The sequence below is a fragment of the Mus caroli genome, chromosome 4 (genome assembly GCF_900094665.2).
Source record: "Mus caroli chromosome 4, CAROLI_EIJ_v1.1, whole genome shotgun sequence".
NCBI classification, from domain to species: domain Eukaryota; kingdom Metazoa; phylum Chordata; class Mammalia; order Rodentia; family Muridae; genus Mus; species Mus caroli.
Window position 1 is genome coordinate 95172517 of NC_034573.1, and position 18568 is coordinate 95191084.

Here is an 18568-nt window from a genome sequence, read left to right on the forward strand (position 1 = left end):
TATAAAAAAAAAAAAAAAAAAAAACCAACCTGACTGCAGTTCTGAATCTGCCCCGAGAACGGAGGGTCTCCTCGGCTCCGGTGATGGTAAGGCAGTTCCTGGGTTTCGGCGCCAACTCTCACACGCACTATTGTCTCGCCAGCAAGAACACATGCATGAGAAACCAGATCCTTCTGCAGCAACTTTATTACACCAGTTTCAACATGAACAGGAAGACCTCAAGCACCAAAAAGGTGCTGCTTATATACACCTTAGTGTGTCGTGTCCACACCTGATTGGCTGCTCTCCCAAAGCCTCATCACCATGCCCCAGGATGGGCCGTGACTTGGCACGAAAACACTCTTGCACATGCGCACATTGCTTGTTTACCAATTAGGCCACGCAGGCACAGTGGAAACCGCTTCCCACAAGGAAGGAGAGATAGAATAAAAGTGGTAAGACCCTAGGGAAATGGAATAGGAAGAGATGTTTAAGTGGGGAAGGGTAGGAGGGTAGGATAAAGGAACTAACACTAAGGATGTTTGGGGGAAAGCATGGAAACTTACCTACTATTTTCTGTTCCCTAAATATAAAAAGGTTTCATTGGAGTTATCCTACATGGGGGAGAATGCTCCTCCCAGAAGTCACAGGTTACCAGGGAAAAGCCCAGTGATGGTTAGGGGATATTCCCCTGGAACTGTTGGTCAAGGAGAGTTCCTGAGATCACCCAAATAATGCAGGCTATTGCCATTGCTCTTGGTTACCTACCAGAATTTGGTGATACGACATTGTTGGATACACCACACACTTTGGTCATAGAACTTGAGCAAATCAAAGCTGGTGCTGACCTGGAAATTGCCTCTCTAGCTAGCTTTCATAGCTCTGGAAGTTTCTGTGCCAGCTGTTAGGGAGAAAAGTCACCAACCGTCTTACCAAGCTGTGAATCTTGTGAGCTATAGTAATGACTAAGATGCTAAGATATGCCCATAGCTGCAATGGCGGCATGAATGGTATAGGGGTAACCAGGGACCTGTCTGATTGGATGTAAGGTCTGCTCTACAGGAGGAAATTTATGACTGGTGCTATGCATCTGAACAGGAACCCCTGCCTGTGGAGCTCACGGGCCCTAAAGGAGAACCAACTACTATTTTGGTAAATGGACATAGTATCAACTGAGAGTTGCTGATGGCTAGGGTAGGAGGAGTCAGTCTTCTTTAAGGGTGTGGTTCCTGGTAGGATAACCATGCTCCAGTGGATGGTCCCATACCCAGGTGTATATGGGCAGCACTAATTGAACTCCAGTAAATTATTTTAAAAACAGACATGAAGTTGGGACTGGGATAGAGTTAGGATTCTTGGAGGAGTTGAAGGGAGAAGTGGGAGTAAGTGTGATTTAAATACATTGTCTTTATGCATGCAATTCTCACGTAATAGTTTATAAATATATCAAAATAATTTCTTTATGTAAAAAATATCCCACATTAAACACAATAAAATAGGGGCTGGAGACTATTAGTGACTATGACTCAGTGGTTAAGGGCACCAGCTGCTCTTCCAGAGGGCCCAGGTTCAAGTCCCACCACCCACATGGGAGCTCACACTATCTGTAACTACAGTTCTAGAGGAGCCTGCCCCCTCACAGAGACGTACATGTAGGCAAAACACCAGCATGTTGGGGTTTAGTCTGTTGCTGTATATTCAGATGCTATATTCTGTATCTCAAGATCTGGTTGCCTCAGGCAGATTCTCACGCACACCAGGCTTTGTTAGATAGACCTTGCCCCTCAATTATCCCTGGTTAGTTAATAAAAGTTGTTGGGAGCCTTCACGTGGGGTAAAGGCTCCCAGGCTTGGGGTCTCAGGCAGGGTCCATGGGGGACAGCGAGGAAGAAGGAGGTCATCATGGGGTAGTATAGACCATGAGCATGTGGCCATGAGGGCTGGCTCGAGGAAGCAGGAACAGCACAAACGAAACAAGTAGTATATTAGGAATCAAGGCACGGAAGCAGACAAAATAGCTTAGAGGGTTGATATCTGCCCAGCTCCAGCGCTTTAAAGCTTATTGTAACCCTAAAGGTCCCTGTGTCCTTTACTTGGATAATAGCTGATTAAAAGGTTAACTGCCTCCATATTAATTTCCAGCATTACTTATTAACCACAGAATATTAAATTCACAATATACCAATACACATGAAATGAAAATATAATCAAATAAACTATTTTGATTTATCATTATTTATATAACATAAACAGCTTGGTCTTTAAGATTCTTCACTGAAGTCCTAATAGATCTCCTCCTAAATATTTTGAGGTTTGATTAGCAAGGACTACCAAGTAAAATCTTCCCATCTCGTAACCTATCTGTTCACACTCCTGGAACATTCAATCCTTTTTGCTTGGTGGGTGACTCATCTAGTAGTTGCTTCCATTTCTCTCCACTTGTATTTGATGTTTGAGTTTGTTCAGAGACTGAAGGAACAAAATACCTACCAGCAGTTGGAAAGCTTATACACCCAGAAATGTATTCCTTGTAGTTCTGAAAGGTGAAAAGGACAAAGACCAGGTAGCAGCATGATCAGATTCTAGGGAGGTCCCTCTTCTAGGTTGAAGACTAATGATCTCCCATCATGTTTCAACCCAGCAGAAAGGGGCAAACCAGCTCTTTGAAGAACAATATAATTTCAGCCAGAAGGGAGCTGTCCTTGTGATTGCCACACCTCCCAAAGGCTGTTTCTTCTGACATCACCTTGAGAGTTATAATTTCAAAATGTGCTTTTGTTTCTTATATTTAAATATAAATGTTCAGGCTATTGCAGTAAGTTTATTACTATGAAGCTGAAATGAGTCAAAGAGTTAGCATAAGGTAAGGTACACAGATCATGATCTATGATGCTCAATAAATAATAAATTTAAAAAAAAACCCTTTGCAAAGGATTAGAATAGTGTTGGGGTTTTGTTGAGACAAAATAGTGTGGACATTTTCTGCATAATTATCATTATGCAGAGAAAGACAATCCTATTGCATGCCCGTGAAGAACTAGAAATATGTCTGCTATAGAAATTCACTACTGTCATAGACAGAAATCAACGTCTCAGGGAACTTTCCAGGATCGAATACACAGAAGTGTTGACTTAAGGAAATTTCCTAACTACTCCTCTTCTCTAAGCTAAAGCATGGCTACCTCTGAGATTCTTCAGCTCTGCCTTTCCTCCCTGTTCCCTTCCCCTCCCCACCCTCTTCTCCTCTTCCTGACCAGCGCATTCTTAATGTTGAAACTTAGTTGCTAAATCAGTCTAAAATGGAGGAGAGCATCCTACTATTTACATGGGACATGAGATATGAATGAGAAAGATGTCATCATATAAAAAATTACTGCAATATAGGAACTATTGGTTGAAACAGCATAACCTGGTTTGTCCTGACTAACATAATTATCTTATAATCAAAACATCTTTGCAGATATGCAATCATTTATAATGACTCAAAGAGTTTACTTTAAAATTGTTTTAGTTTATTTTTATGTGTATAGGTGTTTTGTATGTCTTCATGTCTGACTGTATCCCCTGGGTTGCCCTAGGAGGTTAGAAGAGGGCAGATTCCTTGGGAAAAACAGCCAGTACTCTTAATGGCTGAGGCATATCTCTAGCCCCATAACCCAGAGACTTTAGACTTAAGCACAGCAAGCTACACTAATCTGTCCTTAACAACTGGAATTTTCATATACTCAATGCATTGGTTATATGGAGGCCTTATCAGCTATGGACCCTATGAGCCATGGTAGCAATCATCTTGGCAAGAACAGTATAAATGCTTTGTGACTGAGATTTACAGAGAATCTGCTCATGGAAGCTTGTACCAGCAAAGAGTAACATTTCCCAATCCCATGCAAAGGGAATTGCTAGTTATTTTTGAACATCATAGATTATTCTAAGTGCTAATTGACTTGCTTATGATAACTTGTTAACTCATTTTAGCTTTGAAAGAATACTTAGAGGAAACTTAGAAATACTGCGGTATACTGTGTCCCTACAAAAGCCAAATTTTGAAATCTTTGTCTTGATACTATCAGAAGAAGGCAGCTTTGGGAGATCTACAATATAAACCAAAAATTAACAATCCCACACTGAGTCTGGCCGATGTGTGTTTTACTCTGTACCATTTATCCAGGCTTGTTGCCTATGGAATTCCTGTGGATGGTGGGTGAGGCAGGTTGACATGAGTTGTAAGTACTTCCTATGGTATCAGATGTGCTCAGCCAGAGCTCAGTTCTGCTATTTGGCAGCTATGAGAAATTAAGGCATATAATGTCTTGGAATTATACCTTTTAATATGTAAAGTACTAACAACATCAATGTCATAACTTTTATTTATGTGTGCATGTGTTTGTCATGTTTGTATGGGTATGAGGATTAAAAGCAAAGAGTACCGACCAGAGCCTGACACAGAGACCTTTGCATTGACTAATGTGGTTATAATGGGGATGATTTCATTGTAATCTAGTGATGCCAATGCTAGACTGATACATTTGTGCTATTGATATTTTAGGTTCTAGCTAGAATACCACTTTGAGGACGTATTAAATCTGCAATTTTATTTTATAACTTGTTAAATTAAAAGTATCATAGGGTCAGTTGAGGAAATATAACAGCACTGAAAAGGTATGGGTCTAATCACAAACAATTATCTTGTGTTTCTAATCATGAGCTCACTATAAAGTCATTAGCAAACACTGCTTTCCAAAACAAAGTTAGCAAATATTCACTTACTCTTTATTTTCATTTACTGTAGCAGGAGGAGCTGATACTAAAATCTGGCTCCCTAATTGTTTCTTGATTATGTTAAGATGGCAGAAGCCAGACCCTGGGTGAAGAGAAAAAGGAAGGATTTCCAGGTCCCAGGAAGAAGAGGGGGGGATGAGATAGAGAAGAGGCTTTTTCAGCCAGGATTGGGAGAGAGGAACTTGAACTGTGTAAGGCCTGGGGGCAACTAGAACTGCTGGCAGCCTCCACCACTGGCTGTATCCTGACACAAGATAGCTGATGAATTTAGGGCAATAGATACTGCACCCAGCAATTGAGTTATCTGTCTAGTTTTAAAATATTAGGACTGTCTGGAAGCCAGTTAGTGGTGGTGCACACCTTTAATCTCAGCACTCGGGAGGCAGAGGCAGGTGGATTTCTGAGTTCGAGGCCAGCCTGGTCTACAGAGTGAGTTCCAGGACAGCCAGGGCTACACAGAGAAACCCTGCCTCAAAAAAGCCAAAAACAAAACAAAAAAAAGACTGGTGTTTTACATGTGCTGAAACTCAGATAGGCAAGAGAAAGGGCACATCCAGGGTGGCTTGGAGGAGCTAGCCACAGGGTGTTTGGCCAGTGGAGAGCTATCTCAGACAGATTCCTGACCTGGCTTTTGTCTACTAGGTCAGGTCCTGTTGTCTCAGATAAGGCAAACACTTCCCAGCCCTACCCTCTTCACTTTCCAGACTTTTCCTCATGCTGAAACTTCTTTCCTTCTTCAAATCTTAACTCTCCTCTACAAATGCAGGGAGGATTTTGAAATAAGCCTTTGCACAGTGTTATGGATTAAACTTTCCTATAATTCATTTAGTGATTTTAAATGGCCTACTAGAAGGAATCAAAATGAGCAAATAACATGCAACTCAGTAGCACAACACAGACAAAACCAGTATAAAATAATAAACAGTAACAAAATGGACTGATCTTAAAATGGGCAAAGAGGGCCGGGAAACTGCCTGGTGAATGAATGTGCCTGCTGGCAAACCTGAGGACCTGAGTTTGATCCTGGGAATCAACGTGGGATGACAGAACTCTCAAAAGTTGTCTTCAGGCTTCACCTGTATGTTGTAGATGCACACTCGTGCACATATGCACATGTACTGCTTCCTCCCCAAATGTAAATGTGTTATATGATCCATAAGTTCTACTGCTGGGTATACATCCAATAAGAAATGGGCTCAGGATGCTGAGGCTCCTGCACTCCACGTTCACTGTGGTTCACTCGCAGAGGTCAATTTATAGAATCAAGGGTGGACGTGGGGGATGCATGCTGGATCCTAGCAGTTGGAGGTGGAAGCAAGAAAAATCAAGAAACCAAGGTTGCCCTGGCTATACACTGAGTCTGAGATTATGCTGGGCTATGTAAGGCCCCGATTTAAAAAGAAAAAGAAAAAAATGGAATCAATTTGCTTATCTGTGAATGAACGGGTGATCTGGTGATTGTAAGCTTGCACATGTGTGTGTTGTAAGATATACTCAGAGAACAGTAATTGTTACTTAACGCTTTGAGTGTGTACAGAACAGCAGCTTTGTATTTTGTTGTCATTTTGAGTGTTTAGAAATAAAGACAATAAACAAAGCATGTGTACAGTTTGGAAATTTTAATTGGCCTTGATGGTGAAGGGCAGGTCTGAAATTCCTTCTGTTCAGGAAGCTGAGGCTGGGGGATCACGAGTTCAAGGAATAGCCCAGACATAGTATGGTTGTCTGGCCTTACTGAATTCCACTCCCAACACCCAAATAACAACCAAAGAAGAAAACTACCAAACTCCATCTATTTATCTTTGTCTCTATCTAACTACATCAGAATTCTGATGTAGGTGTCCCAAGGACTCTTCTGGAGTAACGCTGCCCTATCTTCTTGTAGTTAAATACAATACATATTTGGTGAAAATACAGGGGTTTTTCATGAGTTGTTTTTGATGTTGTATATCTTTTTGGGTAAGTTTTAGAAGCAAACACTCATTTTACTAAGTGTCACAACAATTTTTTTTTTATCTGTCAGATTTAGTGGACATACTGCATTTTCTGTTCAATCGAGAAATTGGTCTCATGTAAATGGTCAGCCTTTGAGTTTTACGACACAATGAGTTCAGCACATAAAAGTTAATTTGCTAGCAAAGGCTCTACAAATTTGGAGGGAATTTGAAACAAAGTCCTGAACAAACATATCGTGAAGCCTAAATGTTACAGGAAAACGTCAACGATGTCACCAGGACAACATGCATCTCCTGCAGGGGAAGAGAAGGCACAGCAGATCATGCAGGGTAAGGAGGCTCTCAGGAGACTCAGCTCTGGGTGATCAGAGTGAGCTATGCCCCCATTTCTTTAGATGCTTTACATTAGATAACCTCGTTTCCTAAATCGCTCATGGGAACACAATCACACAAAGTAACAGCAATCTTCACACATCACACACCGACACACACACACACACACACACACACAGTGACCGTGGGTTCATTACTACTTTTTATAATGAGGGGAGAAATGGATTTTATGATAACAAAATGAAGAAAAGCTGTGGCTATGTTCATGAACTTTCCATGCTGATTCTATGTCCTCTATAAATACCACAGTTAGAAGATTTTATCCTCTCTGATGCTAAAATGTTTTCTTAGGGTTCTGAGGAAATTCAAGATATTGAACCACGTTGTGATAAGGACCTTAGTTCCCTGATGCTTGCATTCAAAAGGCATTTCTTGCAATCCTACTTGATGAGGTAGTGTGGTGAGCCCAGAACGTTATCCCTCTCTTCAAGGAGCTTAAGATAAAAATTAAAAAGATAAAATTTAAAAAGGAGAAACTTAGTTCTATCTAAGAACTATAGCTATATTTTCTATATGTCAAATATTTTCTGATTCCGGGTCACACTAAACATGTATGAAATAAGTTAATGGCAGCACAATTTCCTTGCCCTTCCCTAGAAACAACTATAGTGTCCTTCTGTGTCAAGACTGCTCTACCACCAGTGCAAGACCCTCTGCTCCGGTGGCTCTGGATGCTTCTGAGTGGCACTGGTTACTTGGGGAATGATTTTTCAATGATTGTCGTCTCTTCTAAGTTTTATAACTTCCTGTACATGTTTTTCACGTGTCTTATTCCCCTCATGCCTTCCACCCTGAGAAAGAGCTATAGTTCTTTTTAAATTTAATGTGTATGGTTTGTCCCAAATTCCTTTCCTGATTTGTTGCTTCTAAAGGACAGCCACATGTTTTCAATGTGTTACATACCTCTCTAAACTTGTGCAGGCAGACCTAGCAGTATGAGAGGAGTGAGGTAATGAAGAAAAGTAGCAATTAAGATATAAACTTTTTCAGAGTCCTCAACAGCCATTTCTGAGCCAGTGTTATGGGGGAAACCAACTTCATGGAGGCCTGAGAACATTTAACAAAAAGCCATGAAGAGGTGGGGGTGGGCAGTCACAAGTTCAAGGTTTGCCTGAGCTACATAGTGAGATCCTGCCTTTTTAAAAAGCCCCCCACCCTGCCAAGGCAAGTTTATTTTGGTCAGTCTTGTGGTTGGGACTGTAGAAAGTGCTGTCTGGAGAAGATGGGACATGAGCTGAGCATTTATGAAGAGTTGGGTCTTGTGAAGTTCTCCACAGAATAGACACATGTCATCATGGCCCAGTAGCAGGTGGACACTGAGAAAATCAAGTTTATAAGTATTATCATTTTTTAGATTAAACCATAAAATGTAAAATTTATGTATGCTGTATTCTGCAGTAGATTTCAGAAGCCAAGTAGGTGTTCTACTTATACAGTAGAATAGTCACTTATAAACAATAAGCACTTATACAACAGTAAGCACTTATACAATGGTAACTGCTTATCCAGCAGGAGAGTAAGTATAAGAATGGTGAGAGCCTGCCTATAATCTCAACACTCTGGAGGTGGAGGCAGGAGGATCCTGAGTTTGGGTCTAGCCTGGGCTATATGAAGACCTTATCTTCTGAACAACAAACTAAATGAAAACAAAGCAAAGAGAATCTGATTTCCATCCTTTCAAATTGGCAGTGAATGGTCTTCAGTGTGTGGTTTTACTCCTTTAAACCTCATATAGTCTTCTGGGAAAGGGATACTATTGTTGTAACAATTTGTTCTACTTGTCTCAAGATTCTTAAGATAAATAAACAGAGCTATTGGATGTGAATTGTGAAGAGCTTCAATATGCATTATTATTAGCATATTGATAACTAAACTTTCAACGTTTTCTTTTAACTGCACTCCTGCTACAAAAAGGCAGATACTAATTTCTCATTTGTAACTATATATAATTGTTTAGAAGTAAGCCAAATGAATGTTAAATATGATGCATAATTACACATTGTGGAGAATGCATTGTCCTTTCCTCCATTGGCTGGCAGTACGGCTAGCTAAACAGCAGGCTCAGATAACTGCAAGTTCTGCCTGAGAGATGCCTCATGGAAAGCGACCAGCTTAAGTAACGACTGCCTAGTGCTGAACCTTAGTCATCACTCTTGCTGTTCCCAACTGCACACACATGTGCGTATGTGCTTGCAGGTGGCATGACTAAGGCATGGGTAGGATTCCCATACGATGGAGTTTACTATAAGGAACCAAAGCTACTCTAGAAAACAGGCAAAGAAATTCCCTGTGAAATCCCTCAATACAAAACACACAAACACTCTCCAGTCTACACATAGGAAGCAATCACTTAAGCCTGCATCATCTAGAGAAAAAAAAATGAAGTAGAGTAGGTCCAATCCTGAGATCAGTTGTCCAGGGTCCAAAATAATGCCTTTATTTCTCAGCTAGGCTTGATGAAGACAAGAGAAAAAAATATAAATGAAAAGGAATCAAAATAAAAGGAATACATTTTTCAACTAAATCAAGTTTTTATTTTTTTTACTCAAAGTAACACAGTTTAATATTTTTTAGAAAGCCAACTACAGTGACTTACGCCAGCAGAAAATATCTAATCTTTATGACCTGGCCTAAACCCAAGAGCCAGCTAAAATTGCCTTGCTTTTGTCTAACACATAGCTCCAAAGAAATGGAGACCATGAAGCAATGGCTGTGCGTAGTAGGTAGTTCTCACTGCCCTGTGGACTCTTATCACCACCATAGACACAAAAGATCTCCAAATTTTTTGTGAAATTTACACACCCTGGCTTCTTTCCTCCACTCAAAACACCTTACAGAAAAGGCTGTCACGCCCTATGGCCCCATTCAACACCTGAACACTTGTTAGGGTGACCCACATGGATAACCCTTTCCAAGTCTGTGTGGGTGTGTGTGTGTGGGGGGGGATGTGGGTGTGGGTGTATACCCACCCTTACTGCCCAGTCTCTGTCTAGACTACTTTAGAAAACACCCTGACCTGGTCTGTATGTCTAAGACCTTCTGTTTTCTTTCTAAGACAATTTAAGTCTGGCCTCAATGCATTTGACTCTGCAGATGACTCTGGCCCTTTGAGAGGAAGCTAGCAATGCATTTCAGATTATTGTTCCCCTCCTGTCAGATAAGTAGGATGCTGGCTAGCCAGCATATGTGATGCTTGTATCTGTTGTTCTGTCCTGTAGCTTGCCAATCGGTGGGACAAAGTTCTGTAGTTTCAGGCTCAGGTTTAAGTGGGGAGCACTGATGTTCCGAGTCCCGTGTGAGTGCTCACTGTTCTCCCCGAGGTGGCAGTGCAGTTGGAAGCCCCCAGAGCCAAGCTTGGGAAGTTAGTTTGACATTGTTGGAATTGTGTCTTCTAATGACTGTGTCTTAAGTAATCCTCAAAATGTCTGAACTTTTTAAGAAGCCATTTTCTAAGCTATTGGGATATTTTATAGGTATACATACTCACTAATAGGTATTTTAAATATGATCAAGAAGTGGAGCAGAAATATCTTTAGAAAATTAAGACAATCCCAGCACAAATCTTTAGTTTATCTTAAATTACAAACTAATACCTTGTTTCTGAAATAAAAGCTAAGTTAATTGGAATGGAAGTTGTAGACTACATAGTGCTCTCTTAAAGTCAGACTCTTAAGCTTACAGCAGATGATGTTGTTCCCTTTCTGTTAGAGAAGAACAAAGTGTAACGAGAGCGACAGATCATCCTGTCTGGTTTGTCTTGGGCCCAAGCAGAATGTTGATTACATCTCCCTGAAAAGGAAGGAAAACCACACAATTACAATATAATAAAGTCCAACCTGAACAGTAAAGTTGTTGTTAAAATGCCATTTGAAAGTTGTAAGTTAGATGTCCACCTTTAATGGGTACCCCATAAGACTGTAAAAGAGGACAGCAGCAGAGGAAGGCTTAAATAATGACAGCAGCTTCCTGGCATAAAGCTGCTTTCCTAGGGATGCCTCTTTTAATGAAGCTAGACAAACATTTTTACAGGGATTTTATGGAAAGACAGTGTTAGCAGCACCTCCTGTTTGCCCTCCGTGCCTCAGCCTGAGCTTCCTCGCTTGTACTTCCTGACCTGTCCGTGACTGACTTCTTCATTTCCATGTGGGTTTGTATTTTCATGTAATGATACTTATTTGTACTAGAAAAACCACGAGATGATCACATAGAAGAGGGTGAAAACTAAAGATGAGGGGGAGGGGGGAGAAAAAACCATAGAGTAGAAGACCAAGCAGAAGAGCCATGTCTTCTCTACCACACGGCAGAAAGGGTCCTGAGAAAACCGACACTTGAAGATGATGGGAGATGGAAACGCCAACCATTCCTAAATGCTAAACACTAACAGCCCCTGTATCTCAGAAGTCACTTCCCATCCTCCGGCTTGTACTGAACTTGCTGCCTCTGGCACTTCCTCATTCTGCAGTTCCACTTAACAAGCCCAGCCAGAGCCAGCCTTGATGTGCTTTTCAAATCTGTCTCTCACTCAGGCTAATGAAATGGATCAGTCCTGTAGTTTGCTCAGTGATGTATCCTGAGTCCCTAAGACAGACACAGTCATGCTGTGCATGATCTGACCAATCAAAGAATGCCTTCATAGCTTTCAACAGTACTCTATTACATGTCTATATTTTTTAAACATTACACCATTTAAATATTCTCCTTTAGTTTATACACACACACACACACACACACACACATTAAGCAGAAAAAAATATGGCAAATATCTGCCATAGTAGTCAATGAAGTATATACGAGTACTCTCTATAGACTAGCCATGGAAAAGGTTTTTCCTAAAAGGCCCAATGAATTAATTTCCACTGAATTTCCAAACCCTAACTCTTTAAAGCAAAACTTAAGCCACCCAGTGATCAACCATCATCATGTGAAGGAAAGGGCTGGTGTTTCTGCTGTCACAAAAGATAATGGTTAGTAAATACTGCCAAAGGTTAACTGTACTAAAAAGTTATAATTGCAAGTCCTGGACCAGGTCTCTTGTTTCTGTCAGACAGGAACCTGGTATTACTGTTCGCCATTAAGCAAGATAGGCACTGCTTTGGCAATAACTCTTGTGTTCTCTTTGTTTGCTGTGGCTAATAAACCTTTCTCTGTTCTTTTACACCTTGGCTATACTTACTTCAGCCTTTTAGTTCTCAAGATGTGAACCATGGCATTTGCTTACATTACTGCTAACCAGAGTCCATTTGCTGGGCCAGGGCTGGAGCCAACCTTCTGCCTTGTATTATCTCCTGACTTCCTACACTGGAGTCCTCTAGGAAGCACCAAGATGTTAGAAATCATTCCACTTCAAACTCTCAGAACTCAAGAATGAAAACCCTTCTCCTGAAGAAGGCCACAGATGGTGACTGGCAATGAGAGAAAGAACATGGCGTCCAAAAGCAATCCAATGAGCCCAAGGCACAAGGGCTGCATGGCTTAACTTTCTTTATTTACAAAATACATACCCAAATAATCAATGAATACAGACTGGAGAGACAGCTCAGGCTCTCCAGGAGAAAAGCAATCACCATGTAAGCATGGGGACCTGAGTTCAAATCCCCAGCACCTGCATAAAAAGCTGGATGTAGTCCTGTGAGTGCCTGTAACCGCAGCACTGTAGGTGGCCAGAGACAGGAGTTGCTGAACGAAGCTGTAACAGGATCCTTCTGCACACGTTTATTGGGAGAGCTTGATTGCAGAGGCGAAGAGACCCCAAGCCCAGAACTGGTGCTGCTTATATAGGCCTAGGAGAGGCATGTCTCACACCCAGATTGGTTGTGCTTGGGTTATGCTTACCACCTCATTTGCATGAACCTCATCTGATTGGTTAACTTGTCTCTCATCTGATTGGTTAATTTTGGTTAATTCTCAAAACCTCATCTTGGCAAAAAAACTTTACTGCCTATGTATGTGTGGTGGCCAGTGGAAGCCAGCGCCACCCTGCGACGGCACATGTGGCTTCCCACATCTGACTGTCAATCTAGCTCCAGCATCAGTAGGAGTGAGTCTCTAATGCCCTCCCCACTTACATCACACACACACACACACACACACACACACACACACACACACACACACACACACTACATACACACCAAATCAACAAAGGTCACTTTGGCGTGTACATTTTTTTTAATAAAAGAAACAAACCTTTCCTATACAGGGAGACGCATATGTGTATGTGTATGTGCATATGCTAGGGTGTCAGTGTGGAAATCACTGGACAGCTTTATGGAGTCAGTTCTCTCCTTCCATCTTTCCATGGGTTCAAGAAATTGAACTCAGGTCACCAGGCTTGCTGCTGAGCTGGCTTGATGGCCCTGAAGTTGCCTTTGTAGACCTTCCTCATCCTGTGCTTCCCCCTGTGGTCACTTCCTGAAAGCAGCTTTAGAAATCTGGTATACATCTTTCCTACAGATAAACCCATATGCCTTCCAAACCTCTGACACACTCTTGGTTGAAGTTATTGGAAAAAGTTATTGATCATGTCTTTCTCTCTCTCTCTCTCTCTCTCTCTCTCTCTCTCTCTCTCTCTCTCTCTCCTCTCTCTCTTTTTAAACAAATTTATTATTAGATATTTTCTTCATTTACATTTCGAATCTATCCCAAAAAGTCCCCTATACTCTCCCCCAGCCCTGCTCCCCAACCTACCCACTCCTGCTTCCTGGCCCTGGCATTCCTCTGTACTGGGGCATATAATCTTTACAAGACCAAGGGCCTTTCCTCCCAATGAAGGCCAACTAGGCCATCTTCTGCTACATATGCAGCTAGAGACATGAGCTCTGGGGGTACTGGTTAGTTCATATTATTGTTCCTCCTATAGGGTTACAGACCCCTTCAGCTCCGATGTCTCTTGATAAGAAGTGCTTCATTTTATTACTGGGGCTAAAATTGTTAATGGAAAAGGAGGGCTAAATTATGCTCACAGAAATATCACTAAGCTTTGAAATCATCAAAGCACACAGAAAATAATTTATTTAAAACCATTCACACCCTTTCAAGTTTAATTTCTGTTTGTAGAACATACTATTCTAATTAAAAGATGGTTCTAGTCAATAAATATTCAAATATAAAAATGAACCATATCATACTTCTTTAGCTATGTGTTCAGTAAAGATAGGAATTTTTTGTTTGTTTCTTATTTCAAATGCATGTGTGCATGTGTGCATGCATGCATGTGTGCAGTTTCTATTTGCTGAAATAGGGTCTCAGCTCTGTAGACAGACTGAACTGACGCTCACCATGGATCCTACTCTGACTTTAAACTTACACTCTTCCTCCCCCGAGCATTACTCTTATACACTTACCTAAAATTTGTCCGATTATCATAGTAATATACATATCATTAAGTGTCTGTATTTGTAGAGATCCATATGAAAGTGGTAAAGTGGTATATTTCATTTATCCAGTCCACTACTGGTAATATCTAGAATTACTTCTGATTTATCAACATAGACACATGACTGCTACAAACAGATCCTTTGCTTTCTCAATAGTGTATCTTCAACTGTTTATTATTATTCTCATGCCTCTCTCTGCGTATATGTGCACTGCATGTGGTGCCCTTAGATGCCAGAAGAGGGCAGATGTAACGGTGCCCTGGAGCTGGAGTTATAGGCGGTTGTGGTTGGATGCCCAGAAACGAACATGTATCCTTTGTAAGAGCATTGAGCTCTCTTAACTTCTGAGACATTTCTTCAGCTCTCATTAGTAGTTTTCAGCCCAACTCCATAGTAAAAGTATCATGACAAACAGACGAGCCTGAAGCCTGGCAAGTGAGGCACTGAGGTAGGCAGAAGTGAGGCACTTCTGTGAGATGCCGCCTTACTCCCTAACCCACACTTCTATTTGATACACATCTCAGCAAAGTGAGAGATAACAACTTAAATTATCTTATTTTATATAAAAATTATATAAAATACTTACAATTTTATTCTTTTTAAAATGATAAAAAGTATTGTGTATAAAACCAAAATATAATTTTAATATTTTCTGTATAAAGAAATTTTTACATACTTTTTATTTTAATATTCACTTATACATTAAAGGATTTACCATATTAGGTTTCCTGATATTTGCTATATAAATGTCTTCCTGGGGAAGCTAGACTGACAGTCATATACTGAAAAGCAGAATGAATGTATGTAGTCTACTGGGTTGCCATGTTACATGGCACTTCAACCTCTGTCACATAAGGGTAGACTAAGACATCCTTTCTACATATAAACATTGCTTCAAAAACACCCCCAAAGAAAAATAACTCTACGGTGTTATCCTTGTAGGCTGGTTAACATGAATGAGAAGTTATCGCTTAGTCACCAGAACTTCTGTGCTAAGTTAGTTTTCTCAGTTATTGAAATGATCTCCAAGACAAAGTTTGGAGCTGTGATGAAAGGATGGATCATCTAGAGACTGCCATATCCAGGGATCCATCCCATAATCAGCTTCCAAACGCTGACACCATTGCATACACTAGCAAGATTTTGCTGAAAGGACCCAGATATAGCAGTCTCTTGTGAAACTATGCCAGGGTCTAGCAAACACAGAAGTGGATGCTCACAGTCAGCTATTGGATGGATCACACGGCTCCCAATGGAGAAGCTAGAGAAAGTACCCAAGGAGTTAAAGGGATCTGCAACCCTATAGGGGGAACAACAATATGAACTAACCAGTACCCCGGAGCTCTTGTCTCTAGCTGCATATGTATTGAAAGATGGCCTAGTCGGCCATCACTGGAAAGAGAGGCCCATTGGACTTGCAAACTTTATATGCCCCAATACAGGGGAATGCCAGGGCCAAAAGAATGGGAATGGGTGGGTAAGGAAGTGGGGGGGAGTATGGGGGACTTTTGGGATAGCATTGGAAATGTAATTGAGGAAAATACATAATAAAAAAATTGTGAAAAAAGAAAAAAAAAAGAAATGATCTCCAAAGAGGCTATTATAAATATTCCCATGACACTAGCTTATATTTGATAGTCATTAAATTATAACCATTCACTCAACATCTCACAGCTACCATCTCACATAATTTCAGATGTGTATTTCATTAATATTGGTGAGAATGAAGATTTTTTTTTAAATTAGATATTTTCTTTATTTACATTTCAAGTGTTATCCCCTTTCCTTGTTTCCCCTCAGAAAACCTGCTATCCCATCCCCCAATTCCCCGCTCACCAACCTACCCACTCATGCTTCCCAGTTCTGACATCCCCCTACACTGGAGCATAGAGCCTTCACAGGACCAAGAACCTCTCCTCCCATTGATGTCTGACTAGGCCATCCTCTGCTACATATGCAGCTGGAGCCTTGGGTCCCTCCATGTTTACTCTTTGGTTGGTGGTTTCGTCCATGGGAGCTCTGGGGGTACTGGTTGGTTCATATTGTTGTTCTTCCTATGGGGCTGCAAACCCCTTCAGCTCCTTGGGTCCTTTCTCTAGCTCCTCCAAACGGGAACCCTATGCTCAGTCCAATGGTTGGCTGAGAGCATCCACCTCTGTATTTGTCAGGTACTGGAAGAGCCTCTCAGGAGACAACTATATCAGGCTCCTGTCAGGAAGTATGTGTTGGCATCCACAATACTGTCTCCGTTTGGTAACTGTATATGGGATAGATCCCCAAGTGAGGCAGTCACTGGATGGCCTTTCCTTCAGTCTCTGCTCCGCACTTTGTATCACCTCCCATGGGTATTCTGATCCCCCTTCTAAGAAGGACCAAAGCACCCACACTTTGGTCTTCCTCCTTCTTTAGTTTCATGTGATCTATGAATTATATCTTGGGTATTCTGAGATTCTGGGCTAATGTCCACTTATCAGTGAGTGCATACCATGGTGTTCTTTTGTGATTGGGTTACCTCACTCAGGATGATATTTCCTAGTTCTATCTATTTGCATAAGAATTTCATGAATTCATTCTTTTTAATAGCTGAGTAGTACTCCATTGTGTAAATGTACCAAGATCAGGAATTCAAGGCACATACCTAAACATAGTAAAAGCAATATACAGCTAACCAGTAGCCAACATCAAAATAAATGTAGAGTAACTTGAAGCAATCCCACTAAAATCAGGGACTAGACAAGGTTGCCCACTCTCTCCCTACATATTCAATATAGTACTCAAAGTCCTAGCAAGAGCAATTAGACAAGAAAAGGAGGTCAAAGGGATACAAATTGGAAAGGAATAAGTCAAAATATCACTATTTGCAGATGATGTGATCATATACTTAAGTGACCCCAAAAATTCCACCAGAGAATTCCTAAACCTGATAACTAACTTCAGCAAAGTGGCTGGATATACAATTAACTCAAACAAATCAGTAGCTTTCCTCTACACAAAGAATAAACAGGCTGAGAAAGAAATTAGGGAAACAACACTCTTCACAATAGTCACAAATAATATAAAATACCTTGATGTGACTCTAACTAAGCAAGTGAAATATCTGTATGACAAGAACTTTAAGTCTTTGAAGAAAGAAATCAAAGAAGATCTCAGAAGATGGAAAGATCTCCCATGATCATGGATTAGCAGGATTAATATAGTAAAAATTGCCACCTTGCTGAAAGCAACCTACATATTCAATACAATCCCCATCAAAATTCCAACTCAATTCTTCATAGAGTTAGAAAGAGCAATTCTCAAATTCATCTGCAATAACAAAAAGACCAGGATATAGAAAACTATTCTCAACAATACAAGAACTTCTGGGGGGATCATCATCCCTGACTTTAAGCTATACTACAGAGCATTCGTGATAAAAACTGCATGGTATTAGTACAGTGACAGGCAGGTAGATCAATGGAACAGAATTGAAGACCCAGAAATGAACCCACACACCTATTGTCACTTGATCTTTGATTAAAGAGCTAAAACCATCCAGTGGAAAAAAGACAGCATTTTCAACAAATGGTGCTGGTTCAACTGGCGGTTAGCACGTAAAAGAATGCAAATCGATTCATTCTTATCTACTTGCACAAATCTCAAGTCAAAGTGGATCAAGAACCTCCACATAAAACCAGATACACTGAAACTAATAGAAAATAAAGTGGGGGAAGAGCCTTGAGCACATGGACTCAGGGGAAAATTTCCTGAAGAGAACACCAATAGCTTATGCTCTAAGATCAACAATTGACAAATGGGACCTCATAAAATTGCAAAGCTTCTGTAAGGCAAAGGACACTGTCAATAGGACAAAATGGCAACCAACAGATTGGAAAAAGATCTTTACCAATCCTACATATAATAGAGGGCTAATGTACAATATATACAAAGAACACAAGAAGTTAGACTCCAGAGAACCAAAGAGCCCTATTAAAAAGTGGGAACAGATCCAACTCAATTCTTCAACNATTTAGAAAGGGCAATCAGCAGATTCATCTGGAATAACAAAAAACCTAGGATAGCAAAAACTCTTCTCAAGGATAAAAGAAC

At 40.7% G+C, this 18568-nt stretch overlaps 1 protein-coding gene across 4 annotated transcripts in view; it reads right to left on the minus strand.

Moving 5' to 3' along the window:
• Positions 1-9667: 9667 nt before the first annotated feature.
• Positions 9668-18568, minus strand: part of Wdr78 (WD repeat domain 78) — an 83495-nt gene continuing 74594 nt past the window's right edge. For all 4 annotated transcript variants that reach the window (XM_029475697.1, XM_029475696.1, XM_021161646.2 and 1 more), the window contains one exon: positions 9668-10895. In XM_029475697.1, the coding sequence (XP_029331557.1) occupies positions 10845-10895 (51 nt within the window). In that variant the 3' untranslated portion in view covers positions 9668-10844. The remainder of the gene's footprint in view (positions 10896-18568) is intronic.